Source organism: Lytechinus variegatus, chromosome 17 (assembly GCF_018143015.1).
Source record: "Lytechinus variegatus isolate NC3 chromosome 17, Lvar_3.0, whole genome shotgun sequence".
In the NCBI taxonomy this organism is placed as follows: domain Eukaryota; kingdom Metazoa; phylum Echinodermata; class Echinoidea; order Temnopleuroida; family Toxopneustidae; genus Lytechinus; species Lytechinus variegatus.
The window spans coordinates 18364199-18382213 of NC_054756.1; the positions used below are offsets into that span (position 1 = coordinate 18364199).

Here is an 18015-nt window from a genome sequence, read left to right on the forward strand (position 1 = left end):
TAAAAATACGAGCCTATGAAATATATGATTTAAGAAAAACTCATGATCACCTCATGAGTAAAACATAATTGTACAACAAAAATTTCACAAAGGGCTAAAAAAATATTCTGATAAATAGATTGAATATTCTTTAGAAAAGGTAATAAGTCTTTAAAAATTGCAAAATCTAATAAACTTGTGCCCATCCACCTTTGGGCAAAATGAGAAAAACTTATTTTCCTTCAAGAATTCTGCAGTAAAGCTATCAAGAAAAACAGGAAATCATATCCAAACAAGGGCTCAGGGGGCTGTTTCATAAAGCTGTTCTTAAATTAAGAGTGGCTTTAAAAATGAATAGTGATCCTTTCTTGTGGTAAATGATATTCTCCATTAAATGTTCATTGGTGATTATTAAGCAGGTGGGTGTTTCATAAAGCTGTTCTTAAGTTATGAGCGACTTTAAGAACGACTGGTGATCCTATCTTACGCGTAAACCATCGCCAATGAACATTTTGGTTGTATGTCATTTACCACAAGAAAGCATCACCAGTCGTTCTTAAAGTCGCTCTTAACTTACGAACAGCTTTATGAAACACCCACCGGGTAAGAAAGGTTCACCAGTCATTCTTAAAGTTGCTCTCAACTTACAAACAGCTTTATGAAACAACCACCAGAATGAAAATGGTCAAAAATCAACATTCATTCTTCTAAACTTCAGAATGGTTGTGGGGTCTGCAAGTCTAATAACGTCAAAATTTACTGAGCAAACTTACGGTGATGCAATTGTCGTAAGCGTCTCGTACGACCTCGTACTCCACCTCTTTCCATCCCTTCAGCGACTTATCAATGAGCACTTGGGTCGTGTGGGCGAAGGCAGCGTTTGCCAATTTGAGGAGCTCGTCACGGTTGTTGGCGAATCCAGACCCCAGTCCTCCCAGGGCATAGGCAGCTCTGACGAGGACAGGATAGCCGATGTGATTGGCTGCTTCAATAGCCTTTGGTCAGGGAAGATAATTAAAATTTTACAATTTTATAAACTGAAAAATAAATATGTATTATATGACTAGTATATTTTAGAAAAATTAAGTGTCATAAATAATAACATTGCATACTTCACTTTCATCATGTCATTTATACAAATATTCAGGATTTATCATGAGATGTTGTGAACAAAATTTTTGTAATGAGTTTTTTTTTTGTTTTAGTGTACATTTTGTTTAGGTAATGAAATTATTTTTTTAGGTCATGGTCCGCTTACGGATACAAACCTTGCCTTTTTACCTATTCAATACAAGTGAGACGACCAAATCATTGTCACCCTTAAAATGAGCACTGGTGATTGATGACAAGACTAAAATGGCAAATACCAGTATAAAGCTGAGCTGATAACTTTTATATCCCAAATTTCTGGTTAACAAATAAGTGAACCTATTTCAACAACAAAGAGATTATTTCAGCAACGATGCAGGAGATAATGCCTGTATACTTTAAACTCTTAACATTTCACCATTGTGAATTCGACCAAATAATACACAGAAATGATAGAACGACAATAAAGTCTGGAAAGTTACTGCATTAGTCTAAGGGGGGGGGGGTGCATTTGAGAGCTGATCTGTTACTTGCAACAAGGGAATGTACATTGATTAACTTTAAGCGAAAATGGATCTATCATTTGCAAAATTACAATAAAAATTTGAAATTTAATGCACATATTTTTTGCAACCCCCCCCCCCCGATTCACAAACCATGTACCTCATCAACAGAGTACGCAGCGGAGCTAGGGGCCACCTTCTCTCCAATGCCCTGCATGCGATCAGCAAAGACCTTCCTATCTTCTGTGTCTTCGATGGACTTGACCGGGGTTCCCAGAACCTTGACATTGTAGCGCTGCAGGACACCGTTGTTCTGGAGTTTGACCCCGCAGTTGAGACCGGTCTGACCTCCAAAGGTCAGGAGGATGCCGTCCGGTCGCTCACTTTCGATGACCTGAAGAATTGAAATTTAAATATTTGATGTTTTAGGTTGAACTTATCCAATATCTGGGAGACAGTGCTCTAGTGTTACCCCCAACTTACTGGCTTCTTATTTTGGAACTCTCATTATTCACAAACGAATGGAGGAACATAATACTTACACACACAAAAAAAAAAGACTTTACTTAATCATCACCTGAAGATTATCTATAATTGTCATCGTTCACAGCTTGATACTGAATTACCAGGACATATAGACTTTGCTTCTAAAATGGCATTCATGTACAATATTGGGAGAGTTCTTGAGCAAACAAGATGGGGAGTAACTAAAATGTGATGAATTGCCATCATTATCATCAACATCACCATTGTCATAATTATCTTCTTTTTCATCTTTATGTAATCGTCATCATCATTTTCATCACCTTCACCATCATCATCATAATGGCCATTGTCGTCATCCTCATTTTTGTCATCATAATCGTTATCGCCAGCATCATAGACATCATAATCATCATCGTGGTTATCATCCGCATCACAATACATATAATAGCCATCATCTCCTTCATCACCATCATTATCGCCAATGCTGCTGTCATCATCATCTACATCATCATCACCATCACTATCATCATCGCCATCTTCCCCACCATCATCATAAAGGCAATATTTGCTCTGTTGTCACTTTATAGTCATCATCCTCACATACATTGAGATAAATTCACCTGTGTCACATATTCATCTTCTTCATCATCATCATCAGCAGCATCACCATCATCAGCATCGCCATCACCATCATCATCACAATCAATATTATCACTAAGAGTACTACCGTTATAATAATCCTCCTTTTCATCTTAATCATCATCATCGCAATCAGCTTCACCATCATCTTCAGATTCGTCACCATCATTATCGTCATGGCCGCAGTCAACATCATCATTTTCATCATTACAATTATCAACTTATCATCAGCATCATAATCAGTATCAGCAGTATCATAAACATCATCATCATCATCACCATCACCATCACCATCACCATCATCATCATCATCATCATCATCACCATCATCATCATCACCATCATCATTCTCACTTACATTGAGATAAACTCACCTGTGTCACATATTCTGGTGTTATAGGAAGAAAGTAGACCTTGTCTGCCATGCCCTTGGAGGTCTGCACCGTCGCTATGTTGGGGTTTATGAGAACGGTGTGTATGCCTTCCTCTCGCAATGCTTTGATGGCCTTGATAGAATAGAAATTCAAGTGTAAGGAAATATTATTAGATGGCTTGAACAACACAGGTTGCATTCATTAGATTTTACTGGCTTCTCCTGTGGCACTGGACATCAGCTTTCCTATATTAGATGGCTTGAAAACACAGGTTGCATTCATTAGATTTTACTGGCTTCTCCGGTGGGAGTGGACATCAGCTTTCCTATATTAGATGGCTTGAAAACACAGGTTGCATTCATTAGATTTTACTGGCTTCTCCTGTGGCACTGGACATCAGCTTTTCCCATATTAGATGGCTTGAAAACACAGGTTGCATTCATTAGATTTTACTGGCTTCTCCTGTGGCACTGGACATCAGCTTTTCCTAAGCCATATTGTTTTATCAAAGTTGAAATGAGTTAAGGCAAAATAATGTAAGGTTTTCTTCTGAACAATATGTTGGTCTGACATAGCCCAGTTAAGATAGGGTTAAGACAGAACAATGCTGAAGTTGAATATACAGTAGAACAATTACCTGTGAACCAGAGTAATCAAACTCTCCAGCCTGTCCGATGGAAAGTCCTCCGGACCCTAAGATGAGGACCTTCTGAGGTTGGGTGTCCGGTGTTGGGGTTCCTGGTAATGCCTTGAAGTTCAAGATGTCCTGGATCCTCTGCTTGACTGTTACTCTGTAAAAAAAAGAAGAGAATTCCACAAAACAATCATCTTCACTGGACACACTATTAACAAGATAATTACGTTCTTCCACTTCAAGTTCTCTCTTCACCCTCAGTTTCCAAAACCTGGCTGAAAGACCATTTATCCACTCATTCTCTTGAGTTACGGGACAGCCTCTCCGACCACACTAAAAATGTTCAACTTCTGAAACAACTTTCATTGCATTTTGAACGATTTAAGTCCAATATAGTATTATTATTCATTTCGGCAGGGCTTAAATTATCCCAAAGCCATCTAAGGATGTGGTCATGGATGCTCTGCTCACTGGCCTTAGACATTTTTTTTCTATTTGCACTGTAAATATAAAATTGGAGCATATGCAAAAGCCCTAAAAATATTGAAATTTAGGGCCTGCAGAAGAAATACCTACATCTCACTCTTGCCTGCATTGTAGTCCTTCACTGTATCCATGAAGACATCAAAGAGCACCTCAAGGTCCCTGGGACCACCCATATGCTCCGGGTGGAACTGAACAGTGTAGAATGGTTTGGTATCGTGGATGATCCCCTCGTTGGTCTTGTCGTTCTCGTTGGTGAAGAGGACCGACCAGCCGTCCGGGAGGTTGCTGGTGTCGATGGCGAACCCGTGGTTTTGGGTGGTGATGTAGCACCGGCCGGTACCGGAGTGGGTGCAAGGTTGGTTGTGACCGCGGTTTCCGTACCTGAAAGGAACAACAAAGCAAGAGATATTAATGTCTCTGAAGAAGGGAAGTCAAAGTCAAAGTTTATTGATGTTTTTGAGAACGGTATATAACTTCTTCGTCTTCTTATTATTTTTCTTTTTCTTCTTCTTTTCTTCTTCTGTTATCTTCTCTGTTGTCTTTTTCTTCTCCCTCTCACTTTTCCCTTCTTCCTTTTTTTTCTTCTCCTCTCCTCCTCTTCACGTTTCAATGATTGCCTTGTAATATTTCATTGATGCTTCTGTTCCATATATATATGTATTGTTTGTTTAACACTGGTATTAAAATGTTTACTTTGTCAATTGTATATTATGTTCCACACAGCCCCAATGGAAATCAGTCTGCGAACTGTTTGGGCTTTTTAACTGTGTATGAAAATAAACAATCTTATCTTTAATAGATGGAGTATTTGAAATAGCTTCCCTTCAATTTGCTTTTTTACAAAGGGAAAGAATCATTCCATAATGTAGTTTTGAACGTTTTGTCTTCATCGGCTCATATCTTTCATCAACTTTTACTAGAAGCCTGATTGCTTTTGGTAATCCAGATAATAGCTGGTGTCCAATTCATTTAAATGCTTTCGTACTCATTTGTCAAGGTACTTTCCATAGTGTTGCAATCATTTTTATTGCACATGGTATTGATGAAAGCTATTGTGTTTTCCTGGCAATGAAAGAAATTACACAAATAAGAACTTGTTAAATATCTTACTCCCATAGTATGCATGGGGTGTATTAATCAAAAAGGAATTGTACACTTACATGTAATTATTGTTTATGACAATTAACTTTCCCTTAAATAATCATGAATCTTATGTAACATGAAAGGATGGTTTCCTCGCATTCAAAAGATGCCTGAATTAGTTTTTTTTATCAGAAGTGATGCGAAACAACACTTGGTAAAATCTTACTGCATAATAAATAGGCAAATTGTGAGTGTGTGCTATTAGAGGATTAAATAATGCATTTTATCAGTCTACATTTCTTAAAAAAAAGTTATTTTATGCATTTAAATTGAATAACCATATGCTCTGATCAAGCTGTTATCAAATGAATGGGAAAACATTGCAGATTTGCTTTTCAAACATACTTCATCTTGTAGGCCTTCGTTCCGACAGCAAGAGAGGTGAGTTGATGCCCCATACAGATACCAAAGACTGGTTTGATCTGGTTCCCATTCAGGATAGAACGGATGTTGTTGATGGTGACCTCAGCCATAGCCGGGTCACCAGGACCGTTGCTGATAAACAGACCGTCAAAATCTGAAGAAAAAAAAATGAAAAAAAAAAGAAAAGATGATTGTTTACTACATTTTGTAGAAGTTTATAGCAGTTCCCAAGAATATGTTGTATGTACATGTAGTATGTTAGATCTACATAGGAGCACAAGAGACACAAGCCCCCTGTATAATATTAGACATGCTCATTTAACATACATTTGCTAAAATATTTGAAAAAATGTCATCTGCATCCCCTATAATTCAAAATCTGGGATTCACCCCATAATAGCATTAGCTCTAAAATGCTGAAGTGAGTACCATTAAAGTAACAGCTGCACCTTATCAAAACTTTTTTTTTGATAATAGAAAATATAATAACAATAATAGCCAATTTTTATAAAGCGCTTTTCCCAGAATGGCTCAAAGCGCGTTACAGCATATTATTACCCCGGTCATTTGATTCATTTTAATCAAGCACGAAAAAGTGCATAATTTCCACTCCCTAGGGAGCATTCCTTGCATTCGTCGCAGCCACATAATGGCGCTGGCAAAATCAAGCATACAATATCTTTCGCATCCTACCGAGTACCCATTTTGCACCTGGGTAGAGAGTGGCAAAGTGTGGATCAATGCCTTGCCAAAGGACAACAGACAGGGATATATACTTTTTGGTGTAAATATATACAATTATTACCAACACAATCATATTTATCAAACGACATCAAAGGCCATTGCCCTGTAATCTGGCCTCAATACCACTCTCATTGCCCTTGGACATTTTCGGTATCCTGGTTTTCCCCCATTTGTACTGTCGGAAATGCTCCCTCCTAAAAAAAACATTTACCTTGTCCTTAAAATATCAAATTTAAGGCCTGCATTTCCCAAATTGCCATTTCATTTACTGTCTGTGTCGATTGAAAAGCATCGGTTCTTTTCTACTGCAGTATCCAATTTTGTAGAGCATATTGAAGTAGGAGCAGCTCATTATCATCTGATGATGCTAATAATCTCTACTATCACAGGAAATATGGTAAAAACGCATATACCTCAGAAATGTATCTGGATGATTCTCCATAGATCACTTGTAAAAAAAAAGGGATTAAAGGTTTTGTTTGAAAATGTTGGGCTTAACCCTAAATAGACTGGGCTATTTCGACACCTAAGAAGACTGGGGGGGGGGGGCTGATTCAGCCCCCCCTTATGATCTCGGCCGTCGATCGCGCGATCGTGACGAAAATTGGCACACGCGTTACCCATGGCATTATCTACAAAACTATAACATCAAATTCTGCAAAAAATCTCATGTCTCATTAATTATGCTAATTTATGCGTAAAATCATAAGTTTGCTCTAATTAATAAAATAATGCCCCTGAAATGCTAATTTTTGTTTCACATACTCTAGATAGGCATCTGATCAAATTGATTTAAAAAAAATTTCAAAATCACATTTATTTTCTTATGTATTCTATTGTTTTCTAAATTTCTTATGTATTTCATTGTTTTTCGACTTTTTGTTTTTTATTGTTTTTTAAATGGAAATTGTCGGGGACTTTATTTTGACCATAAAAAAGATAAAATTAATTGATTTTAAGCAGTAAAAGGAAAAATAATGATGCATTTGTGAATATTGGCTAAGAACACTATTTGCATTGGATTTGTACACAAATTCACGTTTTTGAGTAATTTTGGGTCTGCATGCACTTACGAAATGTTGCGTAGTTTTGGAACCGCGTACCCGGAGGTCACAATTTTGGTCTCAAAAGTTGCGCAAGACTTGAAAGTAAAAAGTCAGCGAGCGATGCGGTCAAAAAATTTCGCGCGGCGGATTTATCGCGAAAAATGTCGAGGGGGGGCTGAATCAGCCCCCCCAGTCTTTTTAGGGTTAACACTTAAGTCACAATATTTTGTTTGCAAACAAGAACAAAGTTCCTGAATTGAATACAGTAGGTCATGATGTCATCCCTGTCTGTTATGACTTTCTCATCCTCTCTCTATGTAACTGATTTGTTTAAATGCTGGTAAGAAATGGTGTCAGTTGTGATGTGAGGACTTACGATTTATCCTCAACAAAACAACCTTTCTGATAATAGCCCCTTTATTTATACATGGGTCCAAAGTCCAGATCTAACACCCTTGGAAGGCCTAAAGAGAGGCGAGTCCAAGGCCAGCCACAAACACCCGACTACAGTGGCAATAATAGCCAATTTTCAACTCATCCTTCTAGTCTACCATTGCTTACCAGAAACCTGTGAATTGTGTCAACAATCATTTCATTCTTTCACCCAACCAACAAATAGTATGTGTAGACATTACAATTTGCTTTAAAACAAGCCACTTTTTTATGTATTTCAACAAGATACCAAGTACAAATGAAACTTGTGAAATTAAATATAGAATTATATGAGTATTACCTGCAATATTGAGAGGATGGTTCCATGGCACCACGGTAACCTGGGCCCCCCGCTGAGCAAGGAGACGGATCTGGTTGTACTTCATACCACAATCGATTGCCGTGATTCGACATGGTGCACCCTTGTTGTAAACCATTGGTTTCTGGAAGAAAAAAAATATGATACTCTCAACTATGCATTTACTGAAATACAGTTCAATTTGTCTACTTGCAATTATTTAAGTCTCTAATAACAGAGTAAAGGATAGCCTAATAAATAAAACTCTATATTCTACAAAAATTATAATCATAGGTAAAAGAATAAAGTTGGAGCAAACAATTATTTCATGAGAGTCTTTAAAGCTTGTGTATACATGTAGTTTTGGTAAATCCACCAAAATGCACCTATCACTATTCCAATTCATTGCTAGCTAATATGAATGGATATGCCCTATAACAGTTATGATTTGGAGGATATGAAATGAAAATGTGTTTTACAGGATAAATTTTGCGATTTTACATGGAAATTTAACTTGATCGGGTCACCCGATCAAATTAAAATATCTGTGTGTTTTTGTCTTTCAACTAAATCCTATTCCAAATCATGGAATGGGCTGAAACTTTCAAGATATGTTCTTTGTCTGTAACTTTTGGATATCTAATCACTTAATTTATAAGTGCTTGAATGCCCATTTTTTAAATTTAAAACAAGCATCGCCGAGAGAGGGCGCTATATATCCAAGATTTGAATATTTGAAATTTTCTCAGAGAAGTGCAGTTGGAAAAATATCTAACGGTCTCTACGCTTCAGTAAGACTGTCATATTAGATGATATTCGATTATCAATCACATTATTGAACCTTTACCAAAGCTATACACGGGCTTTAAAATCAAGGTTAATTGTCACCTTATTATCAAAGATCTAGATCTGGAGCATTAGTAATAGTATTAATTTATCTTTGTGAAATTATGAAGTCTTAGCTGAAAACTGACAACACTTAGGATCACTAAAACAGAAAAGGATAGGTAGGGCATTTATTAATATTGCTTGAAAAATACCCAACATTTCATGGAATTCTATGTTAATTTTGCTCATTTCTCAGAAATTACACATTTACTTCCAGAGCCACTTGGCACATTTATACATAAAAATATTTTTGTGGTCATTTTATTGGATTCGATTCAAACTAATTTTGAGACCATTACCACAACTGGCATTTCTCCTTAAAGGACAAGTCCACCCCAACAAAAAGTTGGCTTGAATAATGGAGAAAAATCCTACAAGCATAACACTGAAAATTTCATCAAACTTGGAAGTAAAATAAGAAAGAAACTACATTTTAAACATTCGCTTAATTTTACAAAAACGTTAATTATGGTTATTATAAAAATGAAATATCACATAATTCAAGCAATAAAAAAAAAAGAAATTGTGAGTGGGGGATATCATTGACTCTCTCATTTGCATATCACTGAGTTGTAAATGTAACTCTTTTGTGAAAAATAAGCAAAACTTTAAAATGTCATAACTTTCTTGTTTTACATCCAATTTTGATGAAATTTTCATTGTTGAGCTTGTTTGATTTTTCTCTATTTATTCAAATGAACTTTTTCTAGGGAAGATTTGATCTTTAAACAATACTTACTGTTGTAGAAGCCTCAGCGATAAGATTCCGTAGGTTTGGATCCTCAAATGGAATGCTTTCTGGTTTACTGCCTTCAACAATCACCTTCAGAATGAATAAAGTAATTTGGTTAAGATCACAGAAGTATAAAACTTCCCAAAACACGACAAAAGGATCAATAAAACCTACATATACATACATGTATAAAATAGAATCAAATTCACTTAAAGGACTGTATTCTAGGGTCAGATTAAACTTTAGCAATGACCTAACTCTGCTCTAAATAATGAGAAGCTGTAAATGTCAATAATTTGTTTACACTTCCCTAGATTTCATTTTTTTTTTATATGTTTACTGCGCTCTTTCCCCTAAAATGGTGGAGAAAAATATATCTGACTTTATTAAACCTGTACTGTTATCAAAAGCACATGTATCGGTGATGACTTAGACCACAGAGTTTAATTCAAGTGGAGCTCAAAATAAGGGGCTAAATATTTAGGAAAACCATCCATCAAAATATAAAGGTACTCCAAACCATTTTGAAATTCAGAAATTGTCAAAATACATGTATGTTTGTGGGACAAAAAAAATCAACAATTAACACTTATCTTCAGGAAGGCAAAACAGAATTAATGAATTGTGTAGATATACCCAACAATATACCAAACTGGAGTATCTGTCAATTAACTCCATACAATCCGTCTCGTAGCACGAGTTCTGCTAGCTCATTCTTATTTGCTTTACAACCATCTCACAATTAATGGGCAGATCGATCATTTCAATATGCTGGGAAATTTCTATGGAAAAAAACTTCCCAAGACATTCGCAATAAAAGGCACAATATGCCTAGGTTTGTCCAACAACCATTATAACTTCACTAACAAGTGGAATGCCTCTGGCCGTCTCACCTGCATCACGCGATTCAACATAGCAGCAGTGCTGACTTTGAAAACTACTTTAACTCGCACAAGATGTTCAGTGATACTTGGTTACTCTTATTTCCACCTTTTATGAACTAGACCAATACACTTTACAGAGATAGGATGGTAATTCAACAAATACCCCCAATGTGGCCAAAGTTCATTGACCTCACATGACCTTTGACCTTGATCATGTGACCTGAAACTTGCACAGGATATTCAATGATACTTGATTACTCTTATGTCCAAGTTTCAAAAGTCAGATCAATAAACTTGCGAAGTTATGATGGTAATTCAATAGATACCCCCATTATGGCCAAAGTTCATTGACCTTTGACCTTGGTCATGTGACCTAAAATGTGCACAGGATGTTCAGTGATACTTGATTACTCTTATGTCCACGTTTTATGAACTAGACCAATACACTTTACAGAGATAGGATGGTAATTCAACAAATACCCCCAATTCGGCCAAAGTTCATTGACCCTAAATGACCTTTGACCTTGATCATGTGACCTGAAACTTGCACAGGATGTTCAGTGATACTCGATTACTATTATGTCCAAGTTTCATGAATCAGATCCAAAAACTTTTAAAGTTTTGATTGTAATTCAACAGATACCCCCAATCGGCCAAAGTTCATTGACCCTAAATGACCTTTGACCTTGGTCATGTGACGTGAAACTCATGCAGGATGTTTGGTAATACTTGATTAACCTTATGTCCAAGTTTAATGAACTAGGTCCATATATTTTCTAAGTTATGATGACATTTCAAAAACTTAACCTCAGGTTAAGATTTTGATGCTGATTCCCCCAACATGGTCTAAGTTCATTGACCCTAAATGACCTTTGACCTTGGTCATGTGACATGAAACTCTAATAGGATGTTCAGTAATACTTGATTAACCTTATGGCCAAGTTTCATGAACTAGGTCCATATACTTTCTAAGTTATGATGTCATTTCAAAAGCTTAACCTCAGGTTAAGATTTGATGTTGACGCCGCCGTCGGAAAAGCGGCGCCTATAGTCTCACCTGCTATGCAGGTGAGGCAAAAACCTGGTTATTCATTCAAGTTTTTTCAACTAAATATAATTCTTCTTTAATAGGTTTACATTTTTTACTGCACCATGAGAAATGTTTTTTTCTCATGGATACCGGGGCATTACAAATGTCCATGGATATTACCTTTTATTATTTTATGAAAATGTGTTATTTTTGTTGAAAATAATGGAAAGTAGGCCTGGGATGGATGTCAATTTTACCAATCGATCATTTCCTGAAAAAAAATTTGAATCATTTGATTGTTCGTCTGAAATCATAGAGTTATAGATGCATACAATGTACATTGTGTATCAAGGGCATGCAAGGCCAGGTGGGATTGTAATAATTTCGGATCTCTTTAAGGTTGGTTTTTAACTGTGAATATGATACAATCATTGTTCATATTTGGCAAATTATATTGGTAACATCATTTTTTTAAAACTGCATCAAGTATTTAAAAACAAATTTTACCATTGTTATCTTGTCATTTTGTTACTATTACTTGAGTAATCGAGTTATCCAAAGTGACTAAAAGGGATCTACCGAACATTCGATTATGGTAGTGTAAATTTTGCTAATCGATGGCAAGCCATTCGAACAATCGACGTTTGCTCCAAGTCTTAATGGAACGGAAATAAAACTAGACTTTACCTTTCCAAGCATTGTGCCATGTTCTCTGATCTTCTTTGTCAGGGCTCTTGTATCGATACCTGATGAAAAACATACAAATACAAATAAAATCAAGGTATTCAAAATGAGAACTGAGGAAAACAGTCTTTTGATTATAGTGATAGTGTATTGTACATGTAGACAGTAAGATGAAGATAATTAGATACATGAGTGAAGTATAACATGTTTTTAAAAGGTCTTGATGCACTGACATTTCTTCTTCTTCCTTTTAAAGCAAATGCAAAAAAATACCCTTATTTCTTTCTGAAAGCATATCATCCAAATTCGAAAGAGCCGATTAACGTACATGTAGACCAGGGTCCCTTCTCACAAAGAGTTCGATTGATACGCTCAATCGTAACTCTATGGAAATCCATCAGTGTCATCATTTTTTCTACAGAAATTTGCAAAATGTCCTTTGTAAACAAAGAAGAACACACCCAATTGTCAAGAAATCAATGAATTTATGGATATACATTCATACCTAGAATTTTTTTTAAAAACAAACATGCATTTTATACGTAGACTTTGCTGGATCTCCATAGCTGCTATTGATCGGATCAATCGTAACTCTTTGTAAAATGGGGCTCAGGGTTCCTTCTTACAAAGAGTTGTGATTGATTCACTCAACCTCAACAATATGGAAATCCATCGATGTCGACTTTTCCAGCAGGAAATTTTCACAATGTCATTTGTAAATGAGGAGGGAGCATGCTGAGTAGTCAAGACAACAATGAATGTTGGATCATTCATCATCAACACAGCCTTTGGATGAACAATCATGCATTTTAGATGTTGGCGTTGCTGGCCATCCATAGTTGTGCCTGATTGGATCAATCACAACCCTTTGTAAGACAGGTTCCTGATTGGACAGTGTATCAATATGAGTATTCAAAGTAAGATGGTTACCACAATACCAAATATAGTCTTGGCAAATACATGTAACATCCGTGGACAAATTCTGTCGCAACTATACTCTACGGGTGCACACTTTACTTACCCTGTATGGCAGGAATGTTGTGTTCTTTCAGCCAATCACTGAGCGACTTGGCAGCCGCCCAATGATTGTAGTACTCGGACAGCTCTCCGACGATGAGTGCAGACACGTGAATCTTCTCCGACTCAAACCAGAGTGGGAGTCCAAACTCATCCTTGTCGTTGGCCGGGATGCCATAGTTTCCAATGAGAGGGTAGGTCAGGATCAGGATCTGGTACTTGTAAGAAGGATCTGTCAAGGATTCTGGGTAGCCGACCATACCAGTCTGGAAAACTGAAACAAAAAAAGAGAGAGCACCATGACTAAAATAGAACTGGCAGCAGTGAAGTGTAAAAATATACAAATCTTTCTTGGATTTCCAAAACTATCATGTGGTCTAAAATTTCACAAAAAAATGAGTCAATTGTTGATGAATACTACATGAATAACATGAGGAATGAATACATTATTTTCACATTTTTTAAATGACCTGGGTTCTAATTTCACCATCCAGTGGGAAAAGATCTGCCAGACTGTTTACAGAACTTACTTACAGTTATTTCGTACTCTGTATGATTGTCATGGCTGTACACAGCAGAGATTACCAAGTAGAGATTGCCCCTTAGAATTTTTTAATAGGGCCAATTTTTTTTTTACAAATTAAAAAAAAAAATTAATCAAATGTGTGCACGAAATTCTTTAATTACACTTTAAAAAATGCAAATGCACCCCATGACCAGCTTATTAACTTCGCTCCCTTGCTTTAATACAGAGTTTCTTCAGTTTAGAAGTTTTTCCGTAGCATCCTTGCCCCTGCAAAGTAGGACGGCCCGACTCGACGTCATGCTACATGTAACTCTCCATGGAGCCAGGGATTGCATTCCATTTATGTGTACCCAAAAAAAAATATAATAAATTCAACCCCGAGATTTCTACTTTCCTTCACTCTCTACATGTAAGTTACCCTAAATCATGTAAATGGGATACAACTTCAATTCCGACATATTTCTACGAAATCGATTTCATTTTTAATCAAGAATTCATTAAAACGACATGAAAAATATTATGAAAAGGGGAAAACTTGCCGTGATGTTTAAGTCGGCAATTTTTTCTTGTTTGTCGCCAACATTAGTCTTGTCTTGTCTTTCCGTTAATGCCCACAATCATTATATTGATTATTATGGCATATGAACATCAAGATTGACTTGACCTGAATTTTGCCGGGACCGGCAGGTGCAATACACCGGGTGAACACCCTACTCTTTGACGAATAGTGTACTGGTTTTAACGTGCATAGGTTGTGACTTCGGCTATACACGGGACCAACATTTGCGTCCTTTCCGATGGACAGAGTGTTTTCCAACTGCATTCACACCTGCACTGAATACAGTGGTGAGGCACGCTAACACACAACGCTATAGCATCAGATTTTTTGTCAGACGCGTTTCGGCATGAGCGGGACTCGAACCCCTCACGTTGAGATCTACGATCTTATCCGAAACATGCGCTCTAACCAACTGAGGCTGAGCTACATGTATGCTGCCTCCAACTCTAGTCTAGAGTCTCGACTAGTCTACACCAAAACTAGCTTAAAAAGAATAAGCTTAATATCTTACTTTTCATATTAATTTCACTCCATATTCATCCTCTACCTGCGGTTAGCCTAAAAAATTAATTGGTGATTTAGAAATTAGAGCCAACATCAGGTTCCTCAGATGTATAAATAATTCGCTGCCGATTTCAAAACATTGCATGCGACATTATTCATTAGTTTTACAAACTATTTTGGAGCAAGGCCGGGGAAGCGATCAAAATTTCAACACCAACATGACCAACAACACTAACTTACACCACTTGTTCACTGCTACCACCCTGCCTGTGGGGAATCTACAGGTGGGGAATCTACAGGTAGGACTATGGTATGCCAAGCCCAATGTTGTACAGAGCACACACTTTAAAAAATCATTAAAATATCACTTTTGTGATCAAAATTACTAATTTCCATACAGTTGCAATTTATTTTAGCGCTCAAAAACTTGAATTTTGGGCATATTTTTGTGTACGCCCTCTATTGGTGGAAAGTAATATGGCAAGAAAATTTTCATTTTTTGATCTCTATTTTTAATAAAGAAAAAAATGATTTAAAGAATCAAATTTAAATAAGAGCCAAGTTGTATGAATAATAGGTGTAATGAAAACTGTCAGTGTAAATAAATCAAGCATTTGCCCCAAAGAAAAAGAGAAAATAGGCCAAACATTGCCACCCTTATTTTGCCACACATGGAGATATAAATATAACTGAGAACCTTGTTCATTGAATGAGTGACTTACACTAGGCTACAGTTACAGTGCAACACATACACAGTCACAAGGCCAACAGTCAATACTCAGCGGCTCAGGGAACACCGGACGGACTTGTCATTGTCAAATGAAAATAATGTTAAATACTTTCTTACCAACTTCTCCAGAAACACTGCAGTTAGCTCCAAATAACTTCCCCGAATACTGGGTGCCATCTGCTAAGCAAAGGGTGGCTGACATCCTGAATTGCACGTAATGACAACTTCACCAAAGTCGGCTTTTTGACTGACGGGAGAGTTTCGGCTAGCGGACAGCTGATTTCCGATATGTTGCAGTCGGTCTATGTTAATAATAATGCACACTCAATGCACCTATTCAAACTTTCCCGCGGGCGCGCTAGCGCTTGCTTGGCCTTCCGGATGACAAGTTCGAATTCACACAACACGTGGGCTCCAGTCACAGACACAGTTCGGCGACGAGTTTCAATTCTGAATCAATGTGAATTATTTCCCTTAGGATGACCAAACACTACAAGACATTCATACCATCGATGGAGTACCGATTGTGTTACTTCCAAGGCGGTGAATTTCAGTACATAAACGTATCAAACAATGTGAAAAAGTGAAAAGATTCCGAATAAGCGGGATGTTCGTCGTGGAATGAGTCGTCTGCAGTTGACGAGCTGCCATTATGATTTTCAAGCAGGGCGCGCGAGCGTACGGCGCGCGGCGGCTTAGCTGTGTACGTACGTACGTACGTGTACCATGGCGGCGTAAGCGTAAGCGGCGAGCTCTTTGTTTTCAGAGAGATCAGTGATTCAAACCCGGATCATAATACAAGGTCAAAATTACTGCTCGCGCTTTTGTAATTTTGTTATTTTTAAAAAGTGCATTCAGCGAAATAGTTGAAATTCCTTGATTTTGGTCACTTGGACCAAGTTTAGGCTCACTTTGTTATTGTGCCTTTTCGTAAAAAAAATTAATTTCAAGATTCCAGGAAATGTCTGTAAATTTCCATTTGAGATCCAGTTTCCTTGATTTGGCTATGGAAACACTGCACAAGACACATATATCATGTATTAAAACGGGGAAAATGTAAAATCACCTCCATGGCTGACTTACTTTCTTCTTCCTCGATTTAACAATAGAATTTGCACCATATAAAGCCCTTTTTTGACTCCCATAAATTTTGCTTTATGCAAAGTCCCCAATTTTAAAGTTATTTGCCAAAAAACTTACATATCATATGTATGCAAAATCATGTGGAAATCATTTCCATGAGGATATGGGCCCCTATGCACCATTGGCCCGGCGGAAGCGTCAAAATTAAGGGGGGGGGGCAGGGGCGGAAAAATATATTCATTCACATTTTTCCCATTCGCAACTGATTGAAAGCTTTTTTTTTCTTTTTTATTTTTTGTTTGAGGGACGCACCATAATATATTTCGATGCACATGAAAAATATTTCACATATGTATAAATTATTATTGGTAATAATTTTATTATGTGAGAAGTGAGATTTTTATTAATAGAGTAAATGGCGACAATAGTCAAATATGACTAATCGCCACTCAAACCAATATAAGAAGAAGAAGATGGAGGGGGGGGGGCTGGAAGTTTTTTCCCCCAATTTGCTATAGGCCTATATGAGCAAAAAAAAGTCAAAACTTGATTCATGTACAATCACAGTAAAAAAAAACCAAAACAAACTTGATCCACTGACAAAAACATCTGAAAGGTGAAGAAAAAAAACCTTGGCTCTATGGAGTAAGGAAAAAAAAACTTTGCTCAAAGAATTGAAAGGATTTTTTGTTTGCATCAACCCAAACTTCCAGCCCTCCCCCCCCCCCCCTTTATCGAATAGTGAGTCCGTTAAGGGGTACTTCCCACTGAGTCCGAGTAAGTAAATCTTAGTTTTTTTCTTGCAAACAAGATTAGATGCAAACGCGATTATATATATATATATATATATATTGTAAAGAAATGGATGAAGAGAACAATGGTAGGCGTAGCTTAGATCAAGGTTCCCCAGAGCTATCTACCCTTCGGTAAAATTGGTGATGCCGAAAAAATGTCTCCGCCGGGAATCGAACCCGGGCCCCTAGCTTTGAACGCCGGTGCCTTAACCACTAGACCACAGAGACGAGTTAATGATTAGGGCGAGCCAGATCCAATTGACCGTCAGATAGACAGATTTTCGACACTACACCAATTATATTTTCCTTTGTCGGGTGAAGGTGAGTTTTGAACAATGACAAGCTTTACATATGACAAGCTTTATAT

At 37.1% G+C, this 18015-nt stretch overlaps 1 protein-coding gene across 1 annotated transcript in view; it reads right to left on the bottom strand.

The window, feature by feature from the left end:
* The window catches only part of LOC121430504 (CAD protein-like), a 68957-nt gene extending 52536 nt beyond the window's left edge, over positions 1 to 16421 (bottom strand). Inside the window, exons 1-11 of the mRNA XM_041627786.1 lie at positions 15889 to 16421; positions 13457 to 13726; positions 12439 to 12497; positions 9844 to 9927; positions 8220 to 8361; positions 5679 to 5850; positions 4281 to 4571; positions 3708 to 3861; positions 3071 to 3202; positions 1732 to 1965; positions 753 to 974 (exon numbers count right to left, since the gene is read on the bottom strand). Coding sequence (XP_041483720.1) covers positions 753 to 974; positions 1732 to 1965; positions 3071 to 3202; positions 3708 to 3861; positions 4281 to 4571; positions 5679 to 5850; positions 8220 to 8361; positions 9844 to 9927; positions 12439 to 12497; positions 13457 to 13726; positions 15889 to 15973 — 1845 coding nt within the window. The 5' untranslated portion in view covers positions 15974 to 16421. The remainder of the gene's footprint in view (positions 1 to 752; positions 975 to 1731; positions 1966 to 3070; positions 3203 to 3707; positions 3862 to 4280; positions 4572 to 5678; positions 5851 to 8219; positions 8362 to 9843; positions 9928 to 12438; positions 12498 to 13456; positions 13727 to 15888) is intronic.
* Between the last annotated feature and the right edge of the window lie 1594 nt (positions 16422 to 18015).